General features: G+C 42.3%; 1 protein-coding gene across 1 annotated transcript in view; it reads right to left on the bottom strand.

The window, feature by feature from the left end:
- STK17A (serine/threonine kinase 17a) overlaps positions 1 to 17521 on the bottom strand; it is a 37976-nt gene extending 20455 nt beyond the window's left edge. Inside the window, exons 1-2 of the mRNA XM_027968745.2 lie at positions 17183 to 17521; positions 6773 to 6985 (exon numbers count right to left, since the gene is read on the bottom strand). Coding sequence (XP_027824546.1) covers positions 6773 to 6985; positions 17183 to 17388 — 419 coding nt within the window. The 5' untranslated portion in view covers positions 17389 to 17521. The remainder of the gene's footprint in view (positions 1 to 6772; positions 6986 to 17182) is intronic.
- Between the last annotated feature and the right edge of the window lie 310 nt (positions 17522 to 17831).

The raw sequence follows: 17831 nt of genomic DNA on the forward strand, positions 1-17831 counted from the left end.
TGGCATCCTTCCAAAAATTACTAGACATCTGAAAATGCCACAACTTACAACTAGCAAGAAAATAAAAACAGATCCAGAGATGATGGAATTGCTAGGTAAGGACTTTAAAACAGGTATTATAAATACACCCAGGGATTTAAGGTAAAATATGAACATAACAAAGAGACAGAAAGTATGAAAAGAACCAAATGGAACTGCTAGAGATTTAAACAAAAACAAAAACACTTGTAGTGATTTCACCCGGCTTTAGAGAAGATCAGACCCTACAGAAGAACCAGCAAATCTGGAGACAGAAATGGAAGCCATCCGTCTAAAGTATGGGTGGTGGGGTGGAGAAAATAATAAACGAGGCCTAGGGATCTGAGTTATGAGAAACCTAGACAGAATATTAAAGAGCATTACTTTGCAGACAAAGGTCTATATAGTCAAAGCTATGGTTTTTCCAGTAGTCATGTGCAGATGTGAGAGTTGGACCACAAAGAACGCTGAGCACCAAGGAGTTGATGCTTTCGAACTGTGGTGCTGGAGAAGACTCTTGGGAGTCCCTTGGACTGCAAGGAGATCCACCCAGTCAATCCTAAAGGAAATCAATAAAAAAGGGATTTGAGTGACAATATGGAAGTTTGTGCTTAGTCACTCAGTCGTGTCTGCCTCTTTGCGACCTCCCATGGACTGTAGCCTGCCAGGTACCTCTGTCCATGGGGCTTCTCCAGGCAGGAATACTGGAGTGTGGTGACATGCCCTCCTCCAGGAGATCTTCTGAACCCAGGGGTCAAACAGTTTAACACACTGTAACTGAAGGAACAAGATAAGTGGGGGCAGAAAAATATCTCTTAAAAATAATGGCTGAAAAATTCCCAAATCTGTTAAAAACTAAAAGATCCACATAGCTCAATAAACCCCAAGCAAGATAAACAAAGAAAATCAAGGCACATTTTGCACAAATTGCTAAGAACCAGTGTGAAGGAGAAAAATCTTTAAAAAGGCACATGTACAGGGGAATTAAGAATTAACACTGACTTCATCATAAGCAATGTTAAGGCAGGTGACGGTACAATGACATCTTAAAGAACTGAGAAAAAAGTGTGCCCGGAATGGAAGGTGAGGTTGGAGAAGTGCTAGCAGTAGATGAGATAGAAGTCAGACAGAAGAGCATGGGATGTGGTCCAAACAACCTGAGAAGTCCTGAGCAAGGCAATGATGGCTAGTATATAACGCTAAATGTCTCCTCCAAGGGCACTCCTGAGCCTCTCCCTTGGAGTAAAGGTGCACAGCTCATGGCTAAAGGCTTTGGACTCACACACTCTTGTGCTAAATCTTGGCTCTACTACTTGTTATGTGATCTTAGGTTGAATTATTATTCTGATATTTTTTTCACATATAAAATCTTGTTCTAAAATTTGTAAATAAATCCAGTTGCAGCATTCAAAATCAGTATACTGAAGTCAATGTGTTCCTTTTATATAATAACAATGAACTATCAGAAAGAGAAATCAACAAAACAATCCCACTTTCAGTAACATCAAAAAGAATAATTCTTAGGATTATTTTTAACCAAGAAATCAAACATCTGTACATGGAAAACTAAGACGTTGGTGAAAAAAACTAAAGAAGACACAAATAAATGGAAGGATGATCTGGAAGAATTAATATTAAATATCTATGCTACCCAAGATGATCTATAGATTCAATGCAATTCCTATCAAAATTTCAATGGCATTCTTCAAACAGAAAAAAACAATCCCAAAATTTGTGTGGAACCACAAAAGACTCCAAAAAGCCAAAACAATCTTGAGAAAGAACAAATCTGGAGGCATCTTCCCAGTTTCAAAATATATTACAAAACTACAGTAATCAAAACAGTATGGTATTGGCATAGAAATAGATATACAGATCAATGGAACAGAACAGAGCGCCAAGAAATAAAAATATCCACATATAACTTTATTTATGATGAAGGAGCCAAGAGTACAAAACAGGGAAAGAACAGTCTCTTCAATGAACGGTGTTTGGAAAACTCAACATTCACATGCAAATGAATGAATCTTACACATACACAGAAGTCAACTCAAAGAGGATCAAAGACTTGAATGTAAGACCTGAAACCATAAAACTCCTAAACATTGGGAGGTCAGTTCAGTCGCTCAGTCGTGTCCGACTCTGTGACCCCATGAATCGGAGCACGCCAGGCCTCCCTGTCCATCACCAACTCCCGGAGTTCACTCAGACTCACGTCCATTGAGTCAGTGATGCCATCCAGCCACCTCATCTCGGTTGTCCCCTTCTCCTCCTGCCCCCAATCCCTCCCAGCATCAGAGTCTTTTCCAATGAGTCAACTCTTCTCATGAGGTGGCCAAAGTACTGGAGTTTCAGCTTCAGCATCATTCCTTCCAAAGAAATCCCAGGGCTGATCTCCTTCAGAATGGACTGGTTGGATCTCCTTGCAGTCCAAGGAACTCGCAAGAGTCTTCTCCAACACCACAGTTCAAAAGCATCAATTCTTCGGCGCTCAGCCTTCTTCACGGTCCAACTCTCACATCCATACATGACCACTGGAAAAACCATAGCCTTAACTAGATGGAACTTAAGTTCCTTAAAATCAGTCTTGGCAATGATATTTTTGGATTTGACAACAAAATCGAAAATAAACAACTGACGACATCAAATTAGAAAGCTTCTGCAGAGCTTAGAAAATAATCACATAATGAAAAGGCAACTATGAAGTGGGGGAAAAAATTTGCAAATCATATATCTGATAAGGGGTTAGTATCCAAAATATATAAAGATCTCATACAACTGAACAGCAAAAAACCAAATACTCCAATTTTTAAGAAATTGGCAGAGGAACAACTGACATGCTCACAAAGAAGACATACAAATGGCCAACAGACACATGCAAAGGTCCGCAACATCACTGACAGCTGGGGCAATGCAAATCAAAACCACCGTGAGCTATCAACTCACACCTGTTAAGATGGCTATCATCAAAAAGAGACAACAAGTGTTGGCAAGGATATGGAAGAAAGCGAGCCCTTGTGCACTGCTGATGGGAGCATAAATTGGTGCAGCCACTCTGGAAAACAGTATGAGGGTTCCTCCAAAAATCACAAGTAGGACTGCCATGTGATCCAGCAATTCCACTTTTGGGTATGCATCCAAAAAGAAATGAAATGCATCCAAAAGAAATGAAAGCAGGAGCTCAAAGAGATATCTACACTCCCGTGCCTTACTGACAATAGCCAAGATACAGAAACAACCTAAGTGTCTGTCAAGACATGAATGGATAAAGAAGATGCAGTGTATATACAATGGACTATTATTCAGCCGTGAGAAAGACAGACATTCTACATTCGCAACAATGTGGATGGGACTTGGGGCATTATGCTAAGTGAAACAAGGCACACAGAGAAGGACAGATACTGTATGTCACTTATATGTGAAATCTAAAAAAGCCAAACTCACAGAAACAGAGATTAGATTGGTGGTTACCAGGGACTAGGGGAGCTGTTGGTCAGAGTATAAACTTCTAGTTAGAAGACAGGTTCTGGGGATCTAATGTAACTATAATTATTATAGTTAATAATACTGTATTATATACCTAAAAGTTGCTAAGAGAATAGATCTTAAATGTTTCTCACCACAAAAAAGAAATAGTAATTTTGTGATGCAGGTGTTCGCTAATGCTCTAACATTGCAAGATACAAGCATATCAAAACACTGCAGACCTCAAACTTACATGTTTTATCTCAATCAAATCTTGTAAAGCTGGAGAAAATTTAAAAAACTATCTCTTTCACTAAACATCTTTTGGAGTGAAGGGGTTATGCTGTTTTCACTTTCCTGTTACCAGCACCCGTTAGTGTCCAGTGCACAGGGCTAGTGGAATGAGTAATACAGTAATCATAAACCTGTTTCCACAGCAACAATACCTCAGTGTCTAAAGTCTAATTCTAAGACTTCCTCTTCAAGCAAAATGCATAACACACAAAATTCTGGCCGAACCACATGGTTTTGTGGTTCTAGAATCATGACCACGAAAGCAACAGAAGCCATCAAGCGTCTAAGCAAGGGAACAGTATCCCCACATCTATGTGCTGGTTACCTGCCCAGTGAGTGGGAGCCTGAGGGATGCTCCAGGATTGAAGCCAGGGGGATCAGCTCAGCAGCTACAGGGAACATCCACAGAAGAGGCAGTGAGGACCCAACACAGGGGAAGAACAGCAAGCACAAAGGAGCAGGCACCAGCAGGGGAGAGGGTTAAGTGGAAGCCTTGGTGATTCATTACACAAGCGCATTAGAGGAGATAAAGCAATCAAGGACAGAGCCAAGGTTTACATTTGAGTGATGAAATAAACAGGGACATCAATGGAAACGGGGAGCAAAACACAGGCATTAGAAGCACAGCAATGCGGGGGCGCACACACACGGATCCTGCACTGGCACAATGTGCAGGTGGATTAAGGGATACGCACCAGGCAGCTGGAGCTGAGGGAACGGTCTCATGTTGCAGACAAAGATTTGGAAACACCCAGCATGTAAATAACAGCTGAAGCCACAGAGAGTTATCATCCAGGGCAAATGCGCAGGTCATAAACGCTTGACAAGAGTAAGACTAATGAACTGTGGCGAGCACTTATATAGTAGAAGAAGGGGGAAAGGCTCTAAGATTTAAAAGGAAAAAAAAGGAGCCATGAAAGCTAAGGAAGAACAAAATTTCAAGTGAAGACAGTATAACATTGAGTGTTTAAAGAGCGTAAAAAGCAGAATGAACACTTAAACGAGGAGATCGATTCCCGCAAACAGGGCTGATGACCTCATGCAAGTTTCAGAGGAGCAGGTGGCATCAGATTGAAAAGTGACGGAGTATTGGCAGCCAAACAAATGGATGGTTCAGTGAAGTAGAACAGAACTGACTAGAAGGTGAGGAAAGCTGTACATTCAGAAGAGAAGGGCAAGACAATAGTTCAAGTTGAGGACTAGGAATTATAGGAGAGAAGTGACTGAATCATTGGAAGAGGGATGGAAAAGAATCACTTGAGGTGGGAGGGACTCTCAGGGAGGTTAGAAAAGTGAGTAAAACACACAACAAAGGTCCTAGAAAAGGCAGAAGAGGATTAAAGAGCAGAAGTCAAAGTTTTAGCCTTGGCGTTAAGGAATGGACTCTCTTCCTGGGAACAGAGGACAGGCGGTGAGAGTGTAGAGTGGGTGATGCTGAGCAGTGCACATCTGATGGCCTTTATCTTCTCAGTAAAGGAAGAGAAGGCTTGCTATCAAACAAGTGGGAAGTGGGTGGCAGCACATGTGATCAAGGATTTCATAAGCTCCTGCCCTCCTGCTGGGGATGTTAAAAGAAGGGGATGAGAGATTAGGTAAAGAATTACAAAACTACACCAAGAGCCCAGCTGAGGCTGGAACTCTTCCTTGTGTAATAAGCAGATGGAAGGCTATGCAAATGCTCCCAAGAATGGGCAGGAGGAGGGACAACAGCTTAGGCCCTGTGTTTTAAACCGGCAGAATGGATTGCAGAGGAAGAGCAAGAAGAAGAAAAGCATAATATGAGGCACTGGTGAGGGATCAGCTGCAGGAACTACCCCAGAAGTGAAGGGAATGTAAGGGAAGTGAAGACAGGAGATGATGGAGGACCAAGGGGGGGACAGGAGGGAAGGTCAAGAGCAGGTTCTGTGAGATCGGGAGAGAGACAAGAGGATGATCAGAGCATCACATTTCAGACAGTCCCTTACGGATCAATTTCCAATTCTCACCAACCCTCTCCAGAGCAAACTGAAGACCAGAAACCTCTAAACCAAGGTTTTTTGAAAATGAAAAACAACTTCATTGAGATATAATCCACACAGACTACATTTCTTAACCATTCAAGCACTTGTGGCTATTTCTATTACAATGAAAAATTCACAGTGGAAAACACGTTCATGCTTTTTGTTGTTCACATTTTAACTTTTCTTTGAAAGGATTCCTACAAGTGAAATTACTGAATTAAAGAAATATATAAACACAATGCTCCTGAATTATATTATCAAGAGGATGACACTATTTTAGACTTTTTTAGAAGCCATCCAGACTTCTCCCTCTATAAACTTATTTATGTTTAAAAGTTATTAGAGGGAGAAGTATTGCTTTACAGAGTTTTGCTGTTTTCTGTCAAACCTCAACATGAACCAGCCATAGGTATACATATATCCCTTCCCTTTTGAAACTCCCTTCCATGTCCCTCCCCATCCCACCCCCTAGGTTGATACAGATCCCTATTTTATCCACAGTACTGTATTTATGTCAATCCCAATTGCCCAGTTCCGCCCACTCCATTCTTTCCCCCCTGGAGTCCATCTGTTTGTTCTCTATGTCTGACAGGATTTCTTAAGAAGAAAAAATTGTCCTTCATGTTCCAAAGCTGTTTTCTCTGCTGTCCCACCTACTTACCCAAACTGAAAGCACAGTATGAATCCCAACAATTATTTCTGAAGGAAGGATTATTAACTTAGACCATATGAACATATAAGAAATTATATCAAATGCCTTTTAATATTGTACCGGTTACCTCCTTAAGAAGGCCTCTAATAAGAACATAAGAGAACTTTATTTTCAAAAGAATTTCACTAAAGAATGAAGGTCTGGGATATGTCAATAAACACACGAAAAAGTCTTGGAAAATCTTCAGATTTCCAGAGAACCAGGGCTTGCCAGGTTATCACAGACGAGTGGCATGTATAAAGGAGTGTGGACTAGCAAACAAACTCAGGAGGACAATACTTACTATTCCAGAACTAAGATCATTTCCGATGGTGTCTCGTAGACTTCGTGTAAATTAATGACCCATGGATTGTCCTGGGCTAGCTCGAGTACAGCGATTTCATGAACTATTTCCATCCGACAATCTTGGCCTTTTCTTCTTTTTCTCATGAACTTGGCGGCAAATTCTTTTCCAGAATCTTTCTTTATGCATTTCCTCACCACTGCAAATTTCCCCCTAGAATTAACCAAAACAACAGTCACTGTTAAAGCTGACTTTTCAGAGGTGATTTTTAATGAAATTTCCAAACAGTCATCAGTGGATATTTAAATTTAGGTCATATGCAAACACTCAAGTAGCAATATAACTTGGGAAACACCTCTCTATAAATAAAATGTAATGGAAAATCTGCAGATTCATTCTTCTAAATAGAAGATAACCAAATATTTAAGCCAATATTTCTTTGCAGCTTTATATATATATATAACTTAATTTTTACACATTTATACATAAAATACTTTGAATCTTAAAAAAGAGACTGGTTATCAAAATTCCTGAAATAATGGATTTCACTGTCACTAATTGACTCTAAAAAGGCCCAATCACCTTCCAAAGTTATTTTAAGGTAGGGATCTCATTTGTATGAGATCATTTCAACTACAGCATCAGCTGGAAATGTCTAGCTTTTCTATAAAGACAGATATAACAGGCCTTCTTTGATACACTCTCCTGCCATGTTATTACACTAATAAGTCACACAGGGGATCAGCACAGCATATTGATTATGGAATAAGGTCTAGAATTAGATTTGGGCATGAATTCCAAAGAATGGCTCCATCCACTCACTCAATGCATAACCTTGGGCAATTTAAGCTCTAACTTAAGAAAAAAAAATCTCATTTTCTTAATCTATAAAGGAGAACACCAACAGGATCTATTTCCCAGGGTTGTTGTGAGAATTAAAGAATACATGTCAACTGCTTAGCATGGTACTTGCCACATACTCAATAAAATATCATGAAGCAAACAAATCACTGAGCTGTAATAATTATCACCCATAAACACCCAATACTCAAGCTGGAAGACAACTTAGAAATCAAAGTTTTGTTTTTTTTTAATCCACTGCCAAATGCCAAAGCCAGTGTCTTTCTTTCAAACTGTGAGGCAGTCTTTTCCTCTTGTGGGCACACATTATTTTAGTAAGGTTTTCATTACAAGCCTAAACCTGGCTTCAAGAGAAGGGCTGGTGTCCATATCTTTTGCTGAGCGATACAGAAGGACCAACCTGACAGTCTATCAGGTACTGGGCACAGCTGACGTGATCTGTTAATTGCTACTCCCTTTTCCAATTTTCAATCATTCCTCATCCCCTTAGGGTCTTTGCTGGTAAAATGTGTCAACCAAATCTGATGCAACTGCTCCAAGTATAAGCTCAAAGAGCTTCATGATTATTATTTTGCTGAGGTTGGCCCAATACAAATTAATATGCCTTTTGAAAAAAACTTGACAGGTTTTTCATATTTCATAAATAAAACCTTCTCTTGGATTCTTTCAAGCCAGGGTCTTGATACTATGTTTTAGAAATATACTTTAAAAAATTTCAATGCAAGGCTTTAATTTGCTGTTAAATTCTACTTTCTAGGTTTGGCCCAGCATTCTAGACTACCAATGTTATTTTGAGGACTGATCCTTCCTTCTTTGCTACTGTTAACCACAAATTCATCCCCTCTGAATTTCTGTTACCATCAGCAATAAAAATGTTACATGAAAAATCCTTAGGCACAGCCCTACAGCTGATCAATTAGGCGGCAATCTACCTAACAGCACCCTAATTTAGAACAAGGCTCTCTGTGCTCAACAGGAATGTGAGATGACACACTTCTTCAGGTCACTAGAAAGATTCAACAATAAACTACGCATCACAGGCTAATGCTTCTTTTTCTTTGGCCCCACAAAATCGTTAGGCTAATAACATCTCCACTGAGTTTTAAAAGGTTCCTAATGATCTTTGGATTTCTTTAAGGAAGAGAAAAAAAATCATTAATCATTTGATTTTTTTTTATACCTATATTTCTAAAGTTTCAAAAGAGGAAAAAGAGAAAGTCTAATTTGTAAAAAACTGACCAACATATAATTGACAACAAACATGTTGCTATTAAATTAGAAATGCCTGGGTTGAACTGCCCTCAAAGAACTCCCACAGCAAACACATAGGTATTTACTGTTACCACACCTAACACTCTAGGCAATACAGTCCTGTGTAAAATTATAGTAAAATACTGCTGCTCACATACCTGTCCTGAATGTATTGCTATATTTCCGAAGACCAACCGAAGACGCAACAGATGAATGGATCCCTAACCTATAAACTCTGGGAACCCTTGTTATAAAAGAGCCATTGCTTAATTCAGAGGCCAGAAGCAACCAGAGGAGAGACCTATACTTACCCTGGGTCTCCCACTAGGCATCCATTTCTTTGGGTCCCCACAGGACGCACACCAACTACTAATCTTGACACCACCCTTGTTTTTGAGGAAGCATTCAGCTGTAGGTTTACCCTTTCTCTCCCCCATATCCTGGGAGTCAGCCAACCTTTCTGTAAAGGGCCAGACAGCAAATACTTTCGGTTTTGCTGGCCAGCTGATTTGATCACTACCATTCAAGTCTGCTGTACAGTGAAAGCAGCTGCAGACAACAGGTCAATGAATAGGGGAGGCAGGGTTTTAAAAAAACAAAAAAACAAAACGCAACTTTACCAGCACTGAAATGTGAATTTCGCATAGTTTCCATGTCATTAAATGACTCTTTTGACTTTTCAATCATTTAAAAATGTACAGATCATTCGATACAGCTAGTGAGCCTCATCAAAACAGGCAGCCAGCAGTGGGTGACCAACTTGTGCCCTAATCCATGCTGAAGAAAACTCTTCCACAGTTCTGATACTGCACCCCACTGAAGCAGATAGCAGGACAGCAGATCCCAGGAAACCGGCCCTGCCTCCTCTCAGGATGACTGGGGCGATGGAGGGGAACCCTCAAAACCACTCAGGGAGTCAGAAGATGAAGCCAGGTTCTGGCAACTGTTCTTTCTCTAGAGCCACCAGGCACACGGAAGTGTGAGACTCAGTCTTCAAGGTGCGGGGGTCGAGTGAACACACGAAGAATGTCACGGTTTCCCTAAATTCCACACCCTGCAGTGCTCTGGTATGCCTGCTTTACCGCAACTTCATGCTAAAAACTGATTGTATCTCAACCCTTTAAGTTACTGAGGCCTCTCCAAAGCACAAAACAAATGTTTCTCTGACTCTCGGGGCCATAGTTATATGCAGGGACTTGAGGCTGATGAGGTTCAAAGGATGTAAGATGTCTGTTTCACGTTTACTTCCTTAGCTGCTTAGCCAAAATTCTTCCTAGATTATCAGGATGTTTCAGTTTCCGGAGCTCTTCACCCATTTCACAAACAACTGAAAACTCTGATTTTCATTAATCATTTGGTGGGGGGTGGGGGGGGTGGGGATGGCGGGGGTAGATATTAGGAATGAGTATGTTTCAAAATAACAATGATAACACACTCTAGGGTAGTACGACAGGAAGGATAAACAAAGGTAACAACAGGAAGAGACATTTGAGTCAGACCCACCAGTCTAAGCTTCCTCAGAACAAGGACTGGGTTTTTACTGATCTCTGTATTACCAGTGCGCAACTGGAAAAGCTTAGGAAGGTTCAGTGAACATAGGTAGGTAGATTTAGGTATGACAGGCTAAGTAGCTGGTGCTTCATTTCTCAAGGTAAGAATGGGCACCTATGAGACTTTTACCTTAGTGAGTTTTAAAAAGCTAAGATAAATGTTTTAAAAAGCTAATTCTGAGTGTATTGCCAAGTGTTAACTGGAAACTAGGGAAGCCAAGAAAATAGCTCAAAGTAAGGGGTCTGAACTAAAGTAGCACAGCAGAGGCTGGGAAGAGAGGAAGTATTTACAAGGCATTCAAGGTCAAGACAGACTGAGCTTCAGCAGAGATGAGGGCAGCGGGAAAGGCGGAAGAGGACTTGGAGATCTCTGTCCTGGGTCCTAGGTGATGTGGTACCATCCATTCAGAGGAAAAATCAGAATGGTAACTGATGTGCAGAGGGTGGAGGGAGAGGAGGATGTGTTAGGCTTCAGATGGGAGAAGTTTGAGGTGCCTTTCTCTGTAAAGAGAATTTTATTTACTAATTGATGGATTCCAAATATAACCAGTTTTGGGCTACCACACAAAGATGAACACACATTAGAATACAGAAGGCTCAGGCAAAGATAAAAAATTAGAAGTGCTGATTTGAGTGTATATAGAGGAAGAAAAATAAAAGTGAGTTTCAAGGTTCTAGGTTTGATTCTAGATTACAGTAAAGGGCTTTGTTTCCACGTGTATCCTATTATTTAAGTTCTTCCAACACGTTACAATTTTTTGGCTATGCCTGTCTTCCTGGCCCTACTATGAGTTTCAGAGACCTGGCCTCTTCATCTTTGCATCTCCATGTTTAGTGCCTGGCCTATGGCAGGTGCACAAATACAACACCAGATAACACCCTAGATACATACACTCTTCTTGTTATTTTGCTAAATAGAAGTTCTATTTAGCAAACTCAGCCTCATAAGGTTTAATATTTTAGCCACATAGGGCTACTTGCTGTTCTCTCTTTCACTGAATTTTTCTGCACTGTGCTTGTTTTATTGCCAATGGCTGGAGTGTCTTGCATTGCTACTGCTACTGAAATTCCATCCATTCTTTCAGGATCAGCTCAAATGTTGTTTTCCCCACAAGATTTTCCCATGTGGCATGTCACTTTGCCCATAAAAGGAGTAGTGACTGATTTGTTAGATTTGGGAACACTTTCCAGAGCCTACCAAAGAGCCTTGTGTGCTCAACATGCCAAGTCCAATATTTGCTTAATAGCACTGGGGTATACAGCCTTAGGCGCAAAGAAGTTCTGTTCAACAATGACCTAGATCAGATCTGTCTTCCTTACCTCTGAAAGAACTAAAACCAAACCATCTGCTGATCCTAAGTGTAAAAATCATCGAGTCCATCAGATCAGTCAGCATGAGTGACAAGAACAGCTAGAGCCAAAAGCCAGATTTGGTTTGAAATTTGGGCAATTTGTTCAACTTTTCTGAGTCTTAAGATTCCTCACCTACAAAATAGGGTTGATGGCACTAACCCTGTAGGGTAGTGAAGACGAAAGAAAATGACATTTCCAAAGTGGCCATTCAGGAAATGCTCTGCAATCAGGAACAGCAGCTATTTTTATTGTCTGGGGCAGTAATTTCAGATCTATAATAATTTATTTAAAAAATCACACAGAACTGAAGAGTTTTGGAGGCGACTTAAACTCTCTACTTGATGCATAAATTTACTATACAAATTGAGTTCCTCCTTCCTTTCCTGAACAGGCAAACCAATGATTATAGCTACCTAACTTTCTAATGCATTTGGTTCAATAATCGGCTTTTATAAAATTTTGTTAGGTTTGCAAAGTGGCGGAAATTCACTAAATCCTTAAGTTTATATATTTTAAAACTTTGATTTTATATTGCAGGGTTTATATATTTAAATTAAGTTTTTACTTTTAACATAAGCTCCAACTTTTCAAAATTAAAACATCTGACCTAACGAAGCACGTGCCTTAGAGAAGGAGCCGTACTTCCTAGCAATGTCTGATGCTGAACCGCAAACACGGCTAGTTGTCTTTATCCATCCCAAAATATCAGATTACCTGAAACTGTAAATATCTTTCAAACTGATGATAAACTGCCAAGAAATCTTAATAGTTTTCCTAAAACAAGGCACAATTTTTACATGGATAGTATTATTTAACAAGGGTCTTTATTTCTAAAGCAATTATGACTTGCAGTCTACGCCACATGCTCAAGTAGTTGTAAGGTCCTCAACCCGAAGCCGTTACCTACAGACAGGAACCCAGGTAAAGGGCATCCACTTGCTGAAACACCTCCACCTGTGCATCCTCTTCAGTCTGCACATCCTCTTATTTCCTGATAAAAATCCTTCCTTGTTCCCATTACTCCCAACCGCTTTGAGGAGAATGAGATAGGATGTCCCTACCCACCATGAGGCCCAGCTGAGACAGGCTGGGATCTAGGACCCTTCACCTGAGTGCCTGCACCTGTACAAACATCGCCTCAAGCAACAGAAATATAAAGGAACTATAAGGGACTCAAAAATGACTTCATGCGTGTGCAGGTGGGGTCAATTATGAACAATAAGCTAGAAAAAGGCCACAAACCAACAGCCATTTCTGAGGTGCTGGGAGAAAAAGCAGGGGCCTGCACACCAAGGGGGTGGACGGACCACTGAAGCCCCCCTCCAGCCACACCCACCCATCGACCCCTAACCTTACCCCATCCAGAGGACCAGCTTGCCGACCCCTTCCCCTCCCACCCAGGGGCATCAGCAAGGGCATCTGGTTCTTGTTTTCACTCCCGTGCGCTACAGCCCAAGTCCCAGAAAAGGCTCTCCCGGAATTCTCATCTGGCCTCTTATCAATTTCTATTGATTAAAGGGACCCAGGTGGGTAACACAACTGGGGAGGGCCAACCACATGACACCGAAGCTTGGCAGTGCTTGCTCCAATCTGGAACCCATTAACATGTCCTCTTGCAAAAACGATGGCAAATTGCTTTAGCCACAAGATAGACTACAGTGTTTTTTGTTTTTTGTTTTTTTTTGAGAAACATCTGCGGCATAATGGAAGTGATTGCAAGGAGTCCCAGCTCACTGTCTCTCATATGACTCAATCTACTGGTATCTTGATTTTCTCATCTGAAAAACAGGACTTCCCAAACCTGCTTGTGATAAGAAGTAAATGAGATAATGTATGTGAAAGCCCCTATAAAACTGTAAAGCCCCCATGTATGAAGTACCCATTTCAACAGAGAACTCGGATTTACTTATACCTTTTCTGCTCACAGGGAAATTCAACTATCAGTATGTAATAGTATAAAACACAAGATATTCTTTTGGCTTTAAAAACATATTTTTTCTTAAGATAAAATTTATGAATATATAAAAAAAGTTAAAGTTGAAGACTAGGCAAATCATTTGATGTGAAATTAGTGTAATTTAAAATTTCTAGAAAATTTCTATATTTTTTCGTTCCTACACTATCAATAAAAGCTCCATGGAAGTCAACTCTTTGAAAAAATTCTTGGAACACAAGGTCATGGTTGCTGTACTTCGAATCGTTACTGAGGTTTACATTGGCACATGTCCTGACTCAAAAGAAAGGTAACAAGCCTCGGGAATAACAAGTCAAGTTTCAAGCAATAAAAGAAAATTTTACATCATATATTTACCCACATTTAGGCTACTATGGACTCTGCTGGAGACATGAAAGAATGCGGTATTTCTTAAAATAATCAACATTACATCCTCTCATTAGCAGGGAATCAATACTGATCATTTAAAATGTCTTCTCCAAACAACCACTTCACTGAAAGCTTTATATTTCTATAAAATAATGGGAATGCCTGCAAAAACGTGATTTCTTTGAACAGTTAGCTCTTCACACCTCTTCAACATTTTCCCTAAATGAAAGGCCAGAGAACAAAATGAATAGACCTTTGTTTTTCATACCACATCATTAAAGGATAACGAGTAATTTTAAAGTTCTACATCAGCATGAGATCAATTCCCTATATCAGAGTCAACACCTAGGAAAAGAGGCTACTTTTCTTACTACTGAATTACACAAAAACACACTTCATTCTGTCAAAACTGCAACATTCAGGCAAAATTGATAAACCTTAAACAGAAACTGCTTCTAATACAAAACAGAATTTTCACTTCCTGAGACGTCTAAACAGTTCCCTGGTCTTTTGCAATGAGGTTTTCTACTTCTGCAACAGATAGAAACACATTTTGAGGTTGTGCAGGTTTTCCTGTTTTTGCGTTTTGGTTACATGTAAAATACCATTCACTTAGCTACCCAACGCATTACAGTTTCTCAATGCACGCCCTAAGTCAAGCGCAGCTTTTATGCTACAGATGTGCTGTTAATTTAATTCTCTCAACAACTCTGTGAGGTAATCAGAGATTTGGTAACTCAGTCAAGTACATATAAAGTGAAGTCGCTCAGTCGTGTCCGACTCTGCGACCCCATGGACCGCAGCCCACCAGGCTCCTCCATCCATGGAATTTTCTAGGCAAGAATACTGGAGTGGGTTGCCATTTTCTTCTCCAGGGGAATCTTCCCCACACAGAGATAGAAACCAGGTCTCCCTCACTGCGGATAAAGGCTTTACTGTCTGAGCTACCAGGGAATCCAGTAAGTAAAGAGCCAAGACTCAATCACAGACTGACTAACTGCTAAGTCCATGTTCTTAAACACTGTGTTACACTTCTCCGTGAAGAAAACGGAACCAAAAAGAAACAAATACATTCATTTTCTTTTTCAGTTTTGGGCTCTTATATCAAGTACCTATCTAACTGTATTCTGTGCTTCTGGAGTTTTTGCTTATGTAAAGAAATTCATATAAGATATGTAACAGATGTCATAACCTTCAAGCAAACGAACACAACTTTACAGACAAACTAATTTTATAATAGAGGTTAAAATGAAAGTTGATGTAACCTCCCTGGTTCCTGGAGGGATTGTCACAACACCTGGTAGGGAGCAAATCAATTGTTTTCGGATTAAATCATCTATTACGAGCCTACAAGACAGTGCTTGCCACCTGAAGACATTTTTCAGTTGTGTAATGTGTTTTCCCTTCTGTGGAATGAAGCCAGACAACCAAACAATGGGGAGTCCTAGTTTTCCTTCCTTGAGAAATCAGTTACTTCAGAATGTCTGGAATTTTCACCAATTAGAATACCTAGATGAGTCAGGAGCTGTCTTCTTTTGTCATAGAGTGCACAAAGATCCAGTTAATTAGTGCCTAGCAGAGGGAAGTAAAGCTTGGCCCTGGAAGACGTTTTTCCTTTTCCCATGTGGAATAAATAAGACACTTTTAAGGTCAGTTTCTTTGCCAAAAAACGATTTCTAAAGGTTACCGTAATATTCGTAAGGCGGCTTGTTTTTAACGTTGTAATCACTGTTATAAGACTTTTTTCCAAGACCCTCAAATGAAGACTGTTATAACTGTCAGGCCCATTCCCCATTACATGGTGAGATTTTGCCAACTTGATAGATGTCTGCAGCACCTGCTAACACTTATCAAATGCTGTGTGCCAGGACCAGTGGTTTGGCCTATACAGCCCCTGCACCTTCTCAACACCCCCATGAGGGAGGTACTGTCACTATATTGATATTATGGGTGGGAAACGTGAAGCTGGGGAGACTAAGTCACCGTCCAAAGGCACACAGAGCAAGCAGAGTGGGGATCTGAGCTCGGGTCTGACCCCAAAGCCAGTGCTTCTGACAATTTCTTCAAACTGTTCTCAGAGAAAAAGTCGGTCCCCAAACCTCTACTGTTCCCCCGTCGGTCAGCAATAAAAAAGAAAGAAAGAAAGGAAAATCCGCTTGCACGGAGATGCTGGTTCAATCCCTGGTCGGGAAGATCCCCTGCAGAAGGAAATGGCAATACCCCACTCCACTTTTCTTGCCTGGGAAATCTCATGGACAAGAGGAGCCTGGTGGGCTACAGTCCATGGGGTCACAAAAGAGTCGGACATGATTTACGACTAAACAACAAAACCTATCACACTGTGACCCCTCTTCAACGTACAAGACGTAAAGTATCCCAACAGCCTTCACCTTTTGCGATTTTAAAAACAGACCAAATTCTAAGCTCTCCCTACCCCTACAAAACAACAACGAGATGGGGAAGAAAAGGCAAGGGCTGTATCACTGCGTAGAAAGAGTCAGACAAGGAAGGGCCCAGAGTCCACAAGTGAAACCGATCTGAACTTAAAGCACACGGACCTAAATATTTCAGAACGCAAACAGCACAAACCCAAGAAATCGCAACTGAAGTCAGCAGAAAGCGGTTGACGGAAACTGGCCCAGGGCTGGTGCGCAAGAAGCTGTTACGCTCGGGGTTCTGCGCTCCTCTATCACAGCCACAGAGAGAGAAGCAGGAACCCACAAGTTCGCAGGCAAGACCAAAGCTGACTCCACACCTGTGCTGACTTCAGACTCGCTGCCGCGGGGAAAGATTTGCAGCGTGGTTCCCACGCCACCTCGTTAAGTTACCGTACAGGGGACCACAGAGGCTGAAACGCCCACAGCAAAAAGAGGAAGGGGTCTAGCTTCTGGCGGCAGCCTTTCTCATGGCCGCTACCACGGCTTTGGAGGAAGCCGCGCGTGGACTCGTGGCCGGGGGGCCCCGCCGCCCTAATCGCCGCCCGCACCCACGTCTGTACCCGGTCCCGACGCGCTATCTGCCCCCGCGCCGGCCGGCCTCCCGCACTTATCTGCGCGCGCCCGCCGGCCTCACCTGCCCAACTCCCGGCCCGGGGTCAGGGTGTAGGCGTCCTGAAAGGGCTCGGTGCGCACAGCGGTGCGGATCTCCGTCAGCAGCCCGCGGGCCTGGGTCGGGGGCGGCGGCCGGCGCGGCGTGCCCAGACCCCGGCCAGCCCGACCCGAGCCGGAGGCGGCGGCCGGGGAAGAGCCGCCGCTGCCCGGCTTCTCGAGAGGAATCATGGCGCTCGGGCGTGCTTTTCTTGCCTGCCACCCGGCTCGCTCGGAGCTCCCGGCGGGTAACGGCCCCGCCTCCAGCTGCCCCGAGCCGGCGCGAGGATGCCACCCGCTCTGCCCGGAGCTGCGCACAGACTGCGGCCGGCTGCCTCCAGGCCGCCTGGCTCCGCCCCACGTCCGGCCCCGCCTCTCCCCTGCCCCCCGGGGAGCTCCAGTGGGTTCCTGAGGGCCGCGTGCCTCGCGCGCGCCCTCTGCAGCTGAGGGGGAGAAGGTGCAGCCTGGCGGGGGGCCCGGCAGCCGGCCCCGACAATCTGCAGGCGACTCACAGCACCACCCTTCTGACTGGAGGACCCGCTGCGTCAGCCAGTTACGCACCTGCTAAGCATCTGAGTGTTGCAAATCTGAGCCCTACATTAATGAAAATGCGTAGGAGCTACCAGCCAGAGCTT

Source organism: Ovis aries, chromosome 4, assembly GCF_016772045.2.
Source record: "Ovis aries strain OAR_USU_Benz2616 breed Rambouillet chromosome 4, ARS-UI_Ramb_v3.0, whole genome shotgun sequence".
NCBI lineage: Eukaryota > Metazoa > Chordata > Mammalia > Artiodactyla > Bovidae > Ovis > Ovis aries.